Source organism: Apaloderma vittatum, unplaced genomic scaffold, assembly GCF_000703405.1.
Source record: "Apaloderma vittatum isolate BGI_N311 unplaced genomic scaffold, ASM70340v1 scaffold802, whole genome shotgun sequence".
Lineage (NCBI taxonomy): Eukaryota > Metazoa > Chordata > Aves > Trogoniformes > Trogonidae > Apaloderma > Apaloderma vittatum.
The window spans coordinates 97,696-113,873 of record NW_009702900.1 but is presented as its reverse complement, the minus strand read 5'-3'; the positions used below and the strand labels follow the sequence as shown (position 1 = coordinate 113,873).

General features: G+C 40.4%; 1 protein-coding gene across 2 annotated transcripts in view; it reads left to right on the top strand.

Moving 5' to 3' along the window:
- NOX4 (NADPH oxidase 4) overlaps positions 1–16,178 on the top strand; it is a 111,837-nt gene that overhangs the window by 15,924 nt on the left and 79,735 nt on the right. For both annotated transcript variants that reach the window (XM_009864391.1, XM_009864390.1), the window contains exons 6-10: positions 805–877; positions 5,283–5,363; positions 10,347–10,575; positions 13,140–13,304; positions 13,453–13,515. In XM_009864391.1, the coding sequence (XP_009862693.1) occupies positions 805–877; positions 5,283–5,363; positions 10,347–10,575; positions 13,140–13,304; positions 13,453–13,515 (611 nt within the window). The remainder of the gene's footprint in view (positions 1–804; positions 878–5,282; positions 5,364–10,346; positions 10,576–13,139; positions 13,305–13,452; positions 13,516–16,178) is intronic.

Here is a 16,178-nt window from a genome sequence, read left to right as displayed (position 1 = left end):
TCTTTCCCATTCCAGGATGAAATGGGTTGGCAAACAATTGTAGTGACAGCTTGCATAGAATTTGATTTGCCTGAAATTCTGTCCCTGACCAGGTTTTTAATTGTCATGTTCAATAGAGTTTAGGGTTTGGAATGAAAAACAGAAACTTATACAATCAGTCTTCCAAATAAGCAGAGAGGGTTGGTCCTTGGTTACCTGCTTTATGGACAAAAGTGAGCAAAAGATTTCAGGAACAAAGACTAATAGGGAAATAGTGATGTGTAGTGAAATGCAAGGAAAAGGGCAGTTTTACCTGTAAATCATAAAATCACAGAATGGTCTAGGCTGGAAGGGACCTTAGAGATCATCCAATCCAACCTCCCTGTCATGGGCAGAGACGCCTCTCAACTAGATCAGACTACTCAGGGCTCCATCCAACTTGGCCTTGAACAGCTCCAGGGAGGGGGCAGCCACAACATATCTGGGCAATTTATTCCAAAGTCTTGCCACCCTTGTACTGAAGAATTTCTTCCTAAGATCTAATCTAAATCTATTCTCCTTCAACTTAAACCCATTTCCCCTTGTCCTATCAGTGGACACTCTTGTAAAAAGTCCCTCCCAAGCCTTCCTGTAGGTTCCCTTCAGGTAAATAACAAAAGCTTTTTTTTCCTATCTAGTCTGATACATTATTTGTCTTCAGAATAAATACATGCAAGAGTTTGTATCATGATTTGTATGTCTAATAACTTATACTTTCTTAAAACATCATAGGACATAAGTGCACCTCTTGACAGTTAAAATATTCAGTTTTATATTCCATTTTAGTTCCAGGTCTGACTGGAGTCATTATGGTGTTAGTATTATTCCTAATGTGCACAGCTTCCACGTACGCCATCAGGTAAGACATAATCTGATCATTATGCTGAAAAATGCCGTTTAAGTAATCATATTCTCATCCTGATTAGAGGGAATGAAGAGTAAATGCAATACCTAAAAATATTTAAATGAGTGTTAAAGATACCATTTTTCGTGCCCTATTTTATTTTTTTTTCCTTACTAGCTTGCAGGTAGATCTCGTATTCAAAGAATTACAAAACCTGATTCAATTTCCTTCAGAGAAAAATACTGCTAGAGGAATGTGCTGAGTTAAAAATCTAGACCTTTAAAAATTCAAATAGAATTTTTTCCTGTTCATGCAGAGAGGCAGTAAACTAAGCATATGGAAAGTTCTGTCCAATGCCTAAATTAAATCCACTGGAATTAAAATAAGAAGATAATCTTCACCTGAATTATCTTCACTAATTAATTTTAGAAATAAACTGTGAGAAAACAGCAACAAACAAACCCAGCAACGAAGCAAACTGAAACTGAGTCATGCTACTTAAGTAGAATGTTACTTTCTTAAAGCTCTGCTTCTGGTTGTCAGATATATTCTTTTTAATGTCAATTATAGTTTGAAACAGCAATGCAGTGTTAGTTCAGAGGACTTGCTGGGAGTTTTAATGGTTTGGTCCTCCAGTGGGTTCACATTTTGCACCAACATTACTGAATGTGTTTTACAGGACATTTGAGTGACTGGTGCATTGGAGGATGTAGCCCAATATTGTAGCCTTCTTAAAGCTTGGATTCTGCAATTGAAGCATGTAACCCGCCCTTGATTTTGTATATTTTTTTTAATAGTAATCCTTGGTGAATTCAAAGACTTGATTATGTAAATACATCATCTCAATTCAGATTTTAGTCTTGTATCTTCAAACATTAAGGATGGGAGCTACATACGTGGTTATGAACTTTGTTGAACTCATCTGTCTTTCCTGAGCAGCAATGTTATCAGGTGCTGATTCAGGAAAGTAATTCAGCAAATACCTTTGTAGCCGGGTACCTGCAGGGTTGAGACCTTTGTGAGGCCCTGCAGGCTGCAGAAGTGCAGGTGAGGCTGCTGCACGAAGTGTCAGATGTGGCTGCACATCACGTAGCCCACACAGATGGCTCTGCTCACAAAAGAAAGCCGTTTGGGGAAGATGGAAACATAAAACAATTACTTCATTCCTCCGCAGTGAGCCAGAACAAAGGCCTGTTTTCTCCAAGGATGTGATAAATTAGAGAAAAAGAACACCATTTATTAATGATTGGGAAAACTTAAGAAAACATATGGAGTTGCAGACATATATTTTTGGCAATAGTAATTTTGGGGTTCGTGCAACAAAGATTTTCATCTTTCAAAGTTACATGCTTATTTCCTTCTTCGACTGCTCTAAGTGCAAGTGCTTTCCTGTCTTTCTGCCATCTAGCCAGTACAAGGAAGAGATCATCTGTGTCTCCTGGCACTCTGGCAATAATTCCTACTCAGAAATTTTATCGTGGCTCCTCCCTCAGGCATATAGCTCAAGCTTGTCTCTGGTACTGTGCTTACCTGAGGATATGGGCTTCTGTGGGCATCTTTCTGTCTGTTCTGAATCTTTCCCTGTGGATTCTCACGTGCCTTACGATGGCTAAGCTCATGCTATAATCTTAGGAAAATGAACTGTAGAAGTTTACTGCCTGTCAGAAACAGTGCTTTTAAAAACTCCTGGATTTCAGCTTTAATCCACCCTTTCACACTGACCTGCTTAATAATTTTTTCTTCGGATTTTCTCCCTCAAATTTTTCCATGCATGAATTATTCTGCTATTTTCTTGCATTTACTTGTTCAGTAAACTGTGTGAATAAGTATTAGGAGGATTGAATTAGCTGCTGGTGTTTTAAAAGAGGAGAGTGTTGTTTGAAAAATTTTCTAAATTTTTGCCATGTCGTACCTGAGCATTAAACCAATATTTTTTTTCTTGAGAAGTTGTTTGCTGGAAGGGTTATAAAGCTATTAGAAAATGCAGTAAATCCTGTGAATAAATGCTGACATTTCTACTAACTTACAAATGTTTTTCAAGAGTATTTCCACTGAAAACAATTACTACTGACTTTGGAAATTATATATTTCAAGCAGCATTAAAATTTAAGCTTCTCCAATGCTATATCTTTTTTTAACCAAATATTCCATTCTTCATTGTCTAAACTACACATATCTTCCTTTTCAGAACTAGCTGTAACAGGGGTAAAAATACTTTTCCAAAACTGCTTACTGTATCACTTTAAAGAATGGCAATCTTCCCTTACATTTCTCAGTAAGTTAACTCTCGCAGGTCTTCACCTGCAGATATCTAGAGTAGATTAAAACAAAATCAAAGTCAAATATTCAATTTGACCTTAAATTTTTAGGACTTTGCATTCTGAAGTGCATTCATTCTGTGATTAATGTCTATTTTAAGCCCTAAGAAGAAGGTAAAGAAAGTAATAAGTCTTCTGAAGAGCTATAGAAATATGTATGTAGCAGTAGGAAAACTGAATATATTAGAATACCGTATGTATCTGTACACAGTTTAAGAAGGATACAAGTAAGAAATATGTAATTATTAAAGTGTTGGAAAATACGCTTCATAGTAAGAGGTTCAAGGATCTCCACCTCTAGTTTAAGGAGATGAAGCTGAGAGGACTTAATTGTATTGAGGGGAACTTCATATAGGTTAGGAACCAGGATTTTCTAGTAAAGGAATCTGCCGGAATGCTAAAAGAAGAGTAAAATGCTCTACTGACTGGAAGCTGACATTTAGACATATTCAGACAAGAAGCATGCAGTAATTTTAATTAGTAACGATAATCAGCTGTTGAAAACAGCACGTCAGAAACTGAGATTGACTTTCCATCACTGAAACTGTGAAAAACTGGCACATTCTAAAAAGAACTACTCAAGATCCAACAAAAATGAATCCAGCGGGCATTGGTACTGTAGCAAGACGCCAAATTACACCAGAGCTCCAAGACCTGTTTGGAGTGTGGGGGTGCCTTCCCATTATGCTTGCACTCCCCACGCCACCATCCTTTACTTTCATCTTCCTGATGCTCACTCCCACAACTCCTTACGGATACTGATGAGTGACTGCAGGGAAATGCCTACCAGGATCGTTAGAAATGGTTTGAGCAGCCTTGAGGAGGAAGAAGTGATAGATAGTGTGGTGCTGAATGGGGGAAGGATGGCAGGGTGAATGGAAGGGGGAGTTTCAGAGCCCCTTGCTGTCTCTGGATTCCTTAAAGCTGCCTTTGCTCTTTATTTTGGTGACCCTCAGATTATCAAAATTATTTTTGCCGTCTTAAGAGGGAAAACAAATAAGTCTTGTATTAACAGAAACAAATGCAGCATACCTTTCAGTTTTACTCAAGCAAGGGCAGTTAAATGTTTATGTAAAAAGCCACAGGAGGGGCAAATATGTCGAAGTTAGGTGTGTCAGAGGAGTAGCTTCTTAAACTATGTTCTCAGAATTAAGGATGTTTGGTTTTTTTTAATAATAGTTTTGGCTTACGAATGAGGATAGGTTTTCTGGTTTTGGGAGGAGCTCTCCTATCATGCTGTGTAGTGTGAAAGGTGCACTTGTGTGCTATCATGTATTTTCTTAACTGTTTGGTGGTTGTTGTTTTTTGGTGACTCTTTACTCAAGAGAAAGCAAACAAGCATAACAGAAAACGGTTCCAGATGGGTATTTTCTTTGGTCTTGGTTCTGTTTATGTTACCTAACAAATTACTGATGAAAGGAAATCTGCTTTCCCCTTCGCCTCTCCTTATCCTCACAGTGGTAACGTTCTTTCTGTTCCTTCCAAGGTGGTCAATCCTAGAGCCCCACTATATGTGACCTCCTGCCCTGAAAATTCTCCCACCTGTATTCTTGCTGCATCCTTCCTCTAGTTCCCTTTCCTCCTGTACCTCCTCCCACTCCATACCCTCACAAATTTCTTTCACCTTTCCCACCAGCCCTCTGCTGCTCTCGATGCTGCCTGCTTGTCTGCTGCACCAGTGCCCCACTGAACACCACGGCCCTGTGCTGGAGCAGGGAGACCCCTGGGAGGCATTGTACAGAGGTTGAGTTTTGAGCCTGGACACTGAAGAACTGTCGAAGCTATGAGGATCTGATAGGGACTAAGTGGGACCCTATGAAAGCAGTGAAGTTGCCTGATGTAGGAGGAGGTCATCAGCTGGCTCTGTACTTCTGTGTCCTTCACCTCTCTGTCTCAGCTTTTTGCTTCTGTGCCAGTCTCCTGTTCTTCCTGACACTTATTTGCTTACAAGTATGGTGTGCCTATAGGAATAGATACTGGGATTTGACTATTCCACATGGCTACATGGTGTATAATGATGTCCTGTATGCACAGGTCTGCTTTTAATTAGCGGTAATTCCATTTGAGTGAAACAGCATTGAACCATGGTTTATTCTTTTCAGGGTTTCAAACTATGACATCTTCTGGTATACACACAACCTTTTCTTTGTCTTCTATATGTTGCTGATGCTGCATGTTTCTGGGTAAGTAAATGGAAAACACTGTCCCTTTTCCTGAAGCGCAACCAGAAAGAGCAGTTCCCTTGATTGCTGCTGCCTTTCCCCAGCTTGCTTGTGCACAGTGGGCCAACTTCTTGACAAGGTGTTGTCCTCTTCAGTTTTTCAACAGATGTTTCTTTAAATAAAGTCCAAACTGTAGCTTGGAGGATTATTCTTGGACACATATAATCGTAGGCTGGAAGGGACCCTAGAGATCATCTAGTCCAACCTCCGTGTTGTGGGCAGGGACCCCACCTCTCGACAAGACCAGGCAACACTTGGAGGATTATGTATTACTACAGCCAGCTAGCACAAACTTCTTCACTTTCAAGTTTATTTCTTACCTGTTTTACCATTCTAGTGGGAAATCAAGAAAACATAATTGTTCCTTTTCTGTCCCCTCTTACTTGGCCACTGAGAGGTGAATGTGAAGCAAAGTTGCTCATCTCTTTCTCTTTCCTCTCTACCTTCCATTTTGAGACAGTGGCCTCTACTTAATTATCTCTTTCTCATTGCTATGATATAAAATTTGTTTTCCTTCTTGTTTTCGCACCATCAGAGCAGTGTTCATGTGCCATGAAGCTGATGGTCAGGTCTGTATCAGGCACAAACAAGCTCATCTCTACCACAAGGTCAAGCAGCTTCCATGAGTTACGCTGTGTGAAAATCTGGTCCTTTGACATCTCTGAGGTTTTCTTGGTGGATATAGGTGCAGAGATTGGCATAGGGAGGAGAAGGTGGATTTGTATGAGATTTATTTCTCCATGTCATCAAACTTCTACTGAAACCTGAGGAACTGGGATGTCTGAGCAACGCTGCTTAAAGTAAACAGTGAAAGGTGATTAGGCCTAGCAAGGTCACCACCATAGGACTGTGCTTTTGAACAAAACAAACACAGCTTGAGATCTGGTGGATTGAAATAATGAGTTCAAAACAACTGAAACTCCTGGACAGGATTCTAGTTTTCTGTGGTGCATGGCTCTTGTTCATAGCTGGGGAAGATGAACCTAACCTGTTCTCCTCATCCTGGCAGGATGAACTTTTGCTAAGTTATATTTGGCAGGTTTTTGTCTAACGTCTTGAAATCATCTGGAGACTGAGATTGCCTAGGCAGGTTCGAAGATCTATTCCAGTGATTGCCTTTGGAGTATTTTTCATGTCCAGTTTTAATGCCTCTCCTTCTCTGTATTATCCTTTGCCCACTGTATTCCTAATCACATTGCCACTTCATGAAGGAAGAAATCTAGTTGGAGAGCTTTGTAAATCAAGGCTGCAGTAATACACCAAGCATTAAACAGGCATCTCCTTGTACTTAACCTCCTTAGTATTGAATTGGAAAGTCATTCAGTGCAAATCTAAGGAGCTGAGTCCCAGTTAAAAGTGGGAGAAGAATGAGTCATGGAGAGTGGGAGTTGGTTCAAGTTTAAGATGCCTAAATGTAGGTCTACATGTTTTCTACATGTCTTTCTTCCATTACAGTGTAATGAGCTCTAATAAATACAGTCAATGGAAACTGAAGGATGCTTCAGCTAACCTGCTGCTACAAAGATCTGCATTCGAGTGAGCTGGATTGATTTCTGGGCATGGTAGTGATTAGAAGATCTCTTCTGAAAATAAAGGAAGATTAGATACCCACACTTAGGTGCCCAAATGACTACTGCTTGAAATGTTTCAGAGATTAGCAGACGCATGGTCGGTTACTCTGCAGAGCAAGGCACCTCCTGTGGCTGAGCTGTGCAGGCACATTGAGTGAGGATTTACCTGTCTTGGAGTTCTCTCCTGAGTAATTCCATGGTATTCCTGGGTTTGTGTCTTGTTTCAAACTATTATGATCTTAGACTATCCTCTTCTTCAGGGTAGCCAAGCACTTCTCAGCAGTATGTAAAGTGATATGATTAATGTATCATATGTTATGTTTGTTCTTTCATCCCTGTCTTAAGGGAAAGGAGAATCTTCCAGGGAATTACCCTTAAAGGCTTCTGTTGCTTTTGTGCTCCTTGCAGTGTGATTTTTGCATATTTTAGCAGTTTAAAGCTTGGTGCATATCCACATTGATTTATCTATATTTTAAGCCAGGAATAGCAATAAAAAAAATAGTTTATTTGAAATAAAAACTTGATGTTTCTAGTACCCATGTAAATAGCTGTAAAACACAGAAAACATTTGGAGCCAGATCCCCAAATGATCTGAACTGGTATTACTGTGGAGTTAAATGGGTTATCATAGAATGATTTGAGTTGGAAGGGACTTTTAAATATCTAGTTCCAAGCACCTCACCATGGGCAGGGCCACCTCCCACTGGACCAGGTTGCTCGAAGTCTCATCCAGCCTGGCCTTGAACACTCCCAAGGATGAGGCATCCAGAACTTCTCTGGGCAACCTGTGCCAGTGTCTCACCACTCTCATAGTAAAGAACTTTCTCCTAATACCTAGTCTAAATCTACCCTACTCTAGTTTAAAACTGTTGCCCCTTGTCCTGTCGCTACCTGTCCTTGTAAGTAGTCCCTCCCGAGCTTTTCTTTAGTCACCTTCAGGCACTGGAAGGCCACTACAAGGTCTCCCCAGAGCCTTCTCATCTCCAGGCTGAACAACCCCAACTCTCTCAGCCTGTCCTTGTAAGAGAGATGTTCCAGCCCCCTGATCATCTTTGTGGCCTCCTCTAGACCATCTCCAACAGGTCCAAGTCCTTCTTGTGTTGTGGGCTTCAGAGCTGGATGCAGAGCTGCAGGTGAGGTCTGACAAGAGCAGAGTAGAGGGGCAGAATCACCTCCCTTAACCTGAGCTGAGAATAAGGCTTCTGTGCTTATCCAAGGATTTATCTTCCAAAGGGTGAGAATTCTTAAGATTCCGCCCACACTTTGACTTTTAGCAGACCCCTCAAGCAGCTCACCTTGACATGAGCAGTGGAAGATGGATGAGAATATAAGACCAGTGTAACTCGCTGTAAAAACGCTTAGAACCATTGACCTTTAGCTTATCATCCTAAAAATCCATAGCCAGCAATGAATTGTGTCTGTGTTTTGGGGATGAAAAAGTCAGGGCAGAGGTTGATGCATGCCCATGCAAATCCTGCATGTTATGCTGCTCAGCCTGCAGGACACTCACATAACCTGCCCTTTTTGTCTCTCCCATTGTTGTTTACTAAAGATGCTTGTCTCCTGCTTACTGACATCCACAGTGAGTTTTTATGTATTCAAGTATTGCATGAAATAAATATATAAGGATATAATGTAGGCTGCTTAAGAGTTGTACAGAACTCAGCCTTTCTGGGAAGTCATCTTGGGTGTGTAAGACAACTTGCTCTTCATTGACAGCTTCAGAAATGGGAGACATTGCAGCTGCTGTTAACAGGCAGCTTTGTCATCCCACTTTGCCACTCAGTTAGCATGTTTGTAATAGTTTAAACAAACTAGACATCGCTGGAGGGGATGCCCATGTTTGCATTTCAGCTATTCATGTCTCGAGGAAAACTTGGAATTCTCTTTTGGGGTGTTCTGAGAACAGAGAAGCTGTGGGAGCAGCTGGAAGGCATGCACATGAGGCTGACTGCAAAAATATCACAAGTGCCATGACTTAAAACTAAATCCATGAGACACCATAATTTTTATTGAGCAGGGAACTAGCATAATGCTAGGGGTATCTGTCACTTTGCAAATACAAGGTGACCAACAGATGCAAGCGACAGACGTGATCGAGCAATAAATACAGACAGAAACGTGGGTGTGGTGGGTGCCTGGACACTTCCCAGGGTCGGACGTGGAGTTTAGAGTGAGCAGGTTTAACTTCCAAGCTGTAGATTATTCACTGGATCATGCAAGAAGGTTGTAACTACCTGTCAGGGCTGCATTTCTGTAGGGAAGTTTGCCAGTAGCCTGTTGGAGCCCATTTAAGTTGAGAATATTGCAGATGTCTTACTTGTCTCTCTTCTTGTGAATTAGACTCTGGCACCATTGCTGCTCTGTGTGTGCGTGTGTTGGAGTGGTGGGGGTATCATATGTCCTTACATTTGGCTGTGTGCTTAAGATGAGCCTTCACTACATGGCCTGACGCTCAGAGGACACGTCTTGCCAGTCAGCGGTGAGATTCCCACCATTACCATCCAGATTCCCACCATTCCCACCCAGAACAATCCTATACAGCTGTCATTTAGCCCTTTGTTTTCTTTAAAATATTCCTTCCTGTGGTTTGACTGTCATCAAATCCAGATTTGGAGGCAAGTAGTACTTCCAAGGAATTTTATTACTAGTATTTCTGGTTCTTCCCCATTTCCAATGATTCATTCCTATGTTGAGATATCCCAGAGTGTCTTAGGTATCTGCTTCTTTCTTCACAGTTTCTAGCTGCAGTTGCAAAGTTCTCAATTTATTTTACTATAAGTTCAACTTCAGCTTAAAAACCAAGTATGGACCCCACATAACAATTTGCGAGAAAGGTTCCTTTGTTACCGTGCAGGACTTTGTTTTTTCCTTCTGTTTGACAAGATGATATTTAAAGGAGTGAATTGTACTGTTGTGTGCAAACCTGATAAATATCAAGTAGTGGGAACATTCCTACGGTTTATGATTTGGCAACTCAGGACACTTCTGCTACAATTTGCCGTAAAAAACAGGGCTTGCTGACTGTAAGGAGGGTGAGTGAAAACAGCCTGGCTGTGATTGAACTGGAAATGTGATTATTTAATATTTTTTTAAGGCTCCCACAGTATCTTTCCCCCTTTCAAGCAGTATTAAGCTCGAGGCTGTTCAGTGGGAGAATGCCAAGTGAGCTGGAAACGTTAAGTCTTGCCTCGAGTGATGGAGGGCTCTCTCATTGCAAAGCTCCGGTCTCATTGAAAGTCCTGAAGCAAACGGAGCACAAATTTTTACAGATGAGCCTTGTGACTGCTTTCTAAACCTCTCTCCGAATTAAGATAAGTTGCTTGCGTGTGACTGTTACTTCATTGTCTTTGCTATTTTTGTTTTCCTGTAGGGGTGTGCTCAAGTACCAGACGAACTTAGAGGAACACCCTCCTGGTTGCTTTAATCCTAACAAAACACTCCGACAGAATATGACGGTGCCAAAGGCTTTTGAAGAGCCGTTTCCTGACTATACTACTGAGCCTTTCCCAGAGGATTTACCAGTACCAGAAACCTTTGTACAAAATAGCTTTATGAGAGTTTGTTCCGAGGAACCCAAGTTCCAGTCACACTTCCCAGAGGTCTGTATGATCCGACGTTTCAGGTATTGCAAGCCACACCAAGTCTTTCAGTCAGCCATAACCACTAATTATTGCTTTTCCAGACCAGATGTTTTAATAATGGAAAATATTATTAAAAACTTTTCAGGCATTCAGAGATTTGGTGGGGAAAAAAACCAATCTGTATTAAACCTTGAACTGCATTACAATGTGATGCATAGAACAGGATGGAAAAATTTCAAGAGATTGCCTGTAATGATCTTTTTTGTATGACATGATAAGAGCTGTGTTGGTCTTGCTATAAATGTGACTTTAAATTACAGTGTAGCACTTCAGAGCAAACATTTATCTAACATATTCATAAAGTCCGTTTGTAAGCATTGTGTGGCAGTGGTTAATTGAAATAATCAAACTCCATTTGTTCTCTTTTTTTGCCGTTTGGATGCAAGTCCTAATACTCATTTCTGGGTTGCAGTTGGTTGTGGTTTGGCTTTGTGTGGCCTGTTGTTTGCAGACACGCTTGTTTTTTATGTGGCATGGGGAAATGAGTATGATGACAGTGGATTTAGAAAAGCCTTTTCTTTTTCTGTTTCCCGTTTTCCTTTTGTTTCTTTATGTTTTGTGGCAGCATCTTTTTCTTCATCCAGATTTTCTCTTTTCTTTTCAAAACGAGGAAGTCTGGGAGTGCAAAGCCCAAGGCCCACTATTCAAGATGCTCCCATAAGAGACCTCACAGGAGTGTCTGCTGTTACTGTTTTCTGTAGAAAATATATATATAACGTCCCTTACTAGCTGCAGTGGGAACCCATTCTGCTGTGGATAATATAATCGTAACAAAGTTGTTTGGATTTGTATTTTGTTGTGGTAGCACTCCTGAATTACAAGCATCGTTGTATGTCTGACTCCGTATGACCCACAAGACATCAAACAGTCTTCTTAGGGGCTTAAGATACCTACTTTGGAGTCGTTTATGGGAATAGAAGAGCCATGGAAAGAAATGTTCACACAGTGTTCTCCTGGCAGCTTGTAACATTATTTGGGACTTTTTCTTGAATTGGAAGTGGTTTATGCACTTAGTGATACCAAGCCTGAAGGAAAAAAAGCAGCTACTTTTCAGCTACTGAAGTTTTTAAGGTCAGAGGTGCTTGAGGAAGTTAAATATTCTGCTAGTTGCAAGAGATGCTGATATGTAACTTCAGAAATAGGGAAGGGAAGATGGATGAGGGTTGAGGGCATTTCAGTGCTATGGCCTAAATGGCTGAGCAGATGTGGAATTAGTAGTTGGCTCTGCTGTAAGCCGCTAGTAATTGACTCTTAGGATGGGATTTAGCTAAGCAGCTGCAAATGTCTCTATCTGAGGTAGTCACCCAGGGTTCCCCGTACGATCACTGCAGAGAAATGGGAATTTTCAAAGTATTATTTGTTTGGCATACTCATCTTCCACAGCAGCAAAGAAATCATGATTCAGAAGTGCCCATTTCTCTCCCTTGTCTATGATTTTATGCTAGTTCGATGTAAGCGTAAGTTCTATAGCACAAGAATGCTTCTTTCTTAAGTTTTCTGCTTGTACCCGAGATGATAAAAAGAAGGGTACTAGTCAATACTGCAAGTTAGACAGTGTTTTTCTATAAAGGTTAACTAATTTTAGAGTACTCTGGTCCTTTTAGGTTTTGAAACAGTGGATGTACTGTGTCATTCACTGCTGAAACCAGTTGCAGTCTGACTACACAAAAGCAGAGTAACATGGTTGTAAATTAAGTCATTAGCATTTTGTTCCTGATGAGTTTTATGATTGAAATTATTTGTGGCTGTGGATGATGCTGCAGGTTAGACTGGTGAAGCCTCCATTACACGCTTGGATTTCTGCATGTAGGGAAGATGTGGGGGTTACTTGTGACCAGAACACTGCTCCACAGTAGGTGGGAAATGGAGTTGTCAGCAGGAGCGGGAGGTGATCATGCCCCTGCACTCGGCTTTGGTGAGGTCCCACCTCGAGTGCCGTGTCCAGTTTTGGGCCCCGCACTACAAGAGGGACACTGAGGTGCTGGAGAAGGTACAGGGGTGGCTGCCAAGCTGGTAAAAGGCTTAGAACACAAGTCATATGAGGAAAGGCTGAGGGATCTGGGGCTGTTCAGCCTAGAGAAGAGGAGACTGAGGGGAGACCTCATCGCTCTCTACAACTGCCTGAAGGGAGGTTGTAGAGAGGTGGGGGTTGGTCTGTTCTCCCTGATGGAAAGTGATAGGACAAGGGGAAATGGATCTAAATTGTGCCAGGGGAGGTTCAGGTTAGACATTAGGAAGAATTTCTGTACTGAAAGGGTTGTCAGGCATTGGAACAGGCTGCCCAGGGAGGTGGTTGAGTCGCCATCCCTGGAGGTGTTTAAGAGACGGGTGGATGTTGCGCTGGGGCACATAGTTCAGTGGGTTGATAGGGCTGGGACAGAGGCTGGGCTCGATGATCTTCTAGGTCTCTTCCAGCTGATATGATTCTATGAAATGAGGTCCTGCAAGCACTTGTGTAGTATTGAAACTGGGAAACATAAAATGAAAAGTTCTTGAGGTGATGTATTTTTGTTTTCCCACAGACCTGGTTTTGGATTTCTGGACCTCTGTGCTTGTACTGTGTGGAAAGGCTGTACCGCTACATCCGCAGCAATAAACCAGTCACAATAACTTCTGTGATAAGTCATCCCTCGAATGTCCTTGAAGTGAGGATGGTGAAAGATGACTTCAAAGCAAGGCCTGGTCAGGTGAGTTAATATTCCCTCCCAAAAACCTCCTATTCATGTAGTGTTATCTACCGGGATTACTTTCACTGTGTATGTACTTACCCATCACTGAATGTTTGGAACATGTATTTTCTATCATTTTATTTTCTCTGGCTGATTTTTGTTTCAGTATGTTATTCTGCACTGTCCAAGAGTGTCTGCACTGGAAAGCCATCCATTCACGCTTACAATGGTAAGAAATACAATTTTTCTCTGACTTTCCCTTGTATTTATATTTAGTAAGCAAAAAGCAAATGGTCTTCAAGGTGAAAATTCCCTTCAGAAGAGCTCATGTTTCATTTATGAGGGTACCAATGAATGTGAAATGCAGCAATTATTATGTATGACGGTACTCAATACATATTTAATTTTCTCCACTGTTGAGAAAATGATAATAGGAATTTTTTCAAAATCTTCCACAAGTGAAAACCAATTCTAAATAAATAAATCCATGTGATTTTGATCGTTGTTTCATTAAAGAGATTTTAATGATTTTTGTAGACCTTCACACAGAATGAGCACAAATTGTAAAGAACTATCTGTCATCTTCCCTTTGCAATGAAAAGATATTCCTGTAATTGCCTTTTCCGAAGTTAGAAAAACATCAAGTTTTAAAAAGAAGTTTCTGAAATAGTCTTCTGTTTCATTTTTATATTAAGAGATATATCAATGACTTAATGATTTACCAGTGAAGTTATAGAATATTGGAATTATTACTTAGTTGATCTAGAATGGAGAAAGTACCCCCTGGAGACAGCCTGGAATAAAGTGAAATTGTATAGAAGTGGACCTTTAGTTCTCCAGGAGTAGAGAGTCTTGGGAGATGCTACCAAAAAAGTTACGGTGCTGCACTGACTATGGTGTTACAAAAAGCAGAGTCTAAGATCGAGTATTAGTGGCAGCCTTTTTGTTCCAATAAAATAAAAAAATAAAAACTTTAGGATTGCCTGAAGCAGATATTCTTCAAGAAGATTGTGGAGATAAATATTCACATTTGGTTCTTGCCTTTGGACTGCTAAGTGATGCTTTATCTTCACAGAATTGCATCTTTTGCTATGGAATAGCTGAGATGTCTTACACTGAAATTCAGAGGGGAGAGCCGGGTCCTGTCCACTTCCAGCTCTTTGGTTTTGTGGAATGTGTTTTGATTTTTTTTTTTTTTTTAAATTTATTTATCTATATGTTGAGCCAGGAGGCAAATACTCTCATGGGGGAACTCTCACCCTATATTCCACCTAAAATAAATTTTGGGCAGTAAATCTGGGAGTGAATCTCCTTGAAGGGAATCTGCGTCTATGTAGGTTGATAAAGCAGTATCAGAACTTGCATAGCCTGATTTCTGCAAAATTTTCGTGTCTATTCACTTCACCAGTAGAAAGCAGATGTGTGTGTTACTTATCTCTTGTTAACGCCAGTAGGCAATTTTAAGGCTTTCCTCTGTATAGTGCATGAAGATAACTAGATACACAATTCTGAAAAATGATGCGTGTTGAGTATGATGGAATGATAGCTGCTTTTCTTCCTCTTTTTTTTTTTTGTATGGAATGTTTCAGTCATTTATTTATATTTTTTATTAGTTTAGTGATTGTAAGATAAAGAACTTAGTATAAGTTTCTGATTGCTCTTTACACTCATTTGACTCTAGCATAGCTATATTTGATAAAATTACAGAATAATAGAATAATTAAAGTTGGAAAAAACCTCTAGGGTGAAGTCCAACCGTCAACCCAACAGTACCATGACTTGTTCTGTACCACTGGACATACCTTAAACATTAATCTCAAAACATCCTGTTCTTACTTTCTGACTGTCCATCTCAGTGGAAATTAAAATAATGGAAACACTTTGATCATTAGGAGTGATTACACAGTCTGGAAACCATGGGGCTGTTAGAAAGATTTATGTTTCTTTTATTAGGACACTGCTAAAACAATATTCTATTTTCCAGAAATAATGTCATCAAAGAATATTAGACCTAGTTCAGTAGTTGTCTCTGGCAAAACTTCTTATTTGTTACGATGAGAGTTTTTTTCAAAAAGAGACTGCTAATGTGGACCTACTGGGTTAGGTCATAGGATGAGGCTGAACAAGATGCTTTATTGAAGTCAGATTCTTTGCATTAATTGTGGATTTCATACACTATTTAAAATGGCACACAGTAATAATGCATGTTATGAAAAATTATTTTTGCATGAAATCTTCTAAATCTAAGAGCTGTGGAAAATAGATCTCCTGTGAGTCTGAGTTTTCTTAGTGTCTATAACTCATTTATATTCAGATAATGTCCAATATATTTCCAATACAAAGGTCTAGTTGATGAATTACAATTTGGGGTGATTTTCCCAGTCATGTATTAAATATGTAACATTAGAACTAGCAATTTCCAGTCGCAGACAATGCATTATATTTTAAGTATGTAATACTAGACCAGGCAGTTTCTATTCATGTTCAGTGCTTTCCACTTTAAAGTATGGTGATATCCTTCAGCGTAACAGCATATCCTTCAAGATGACATACATATTTTAACTTTTGCAAGATACAGAATTGTAGAAAGATGGGGGAGGAGTGACCGATGTGCCAGAAGGTTGTGCAGCCATCCAGCATGACCTGGACAGGCTAGAGAGTTCCTTGGCGAGAAACCTTATGAAATTCAACAAGGGCAAGTATAAAGTGCTGCATCTGGGGAAGAACAACCCCATGTATCAGTACAGGTTGGGGGCTGAGCTGTTGGAAAGCAGCTCTGGGGAGAAGGACCTGGGAGTCCTGTTGGACTGCAGGCTGGCCATGAGCCAAGTGTGTTCTTGCAGCCAAGAAGACCAGTGGCATCCTGCAATTCATTAAGAAGAGTGTGGCCAG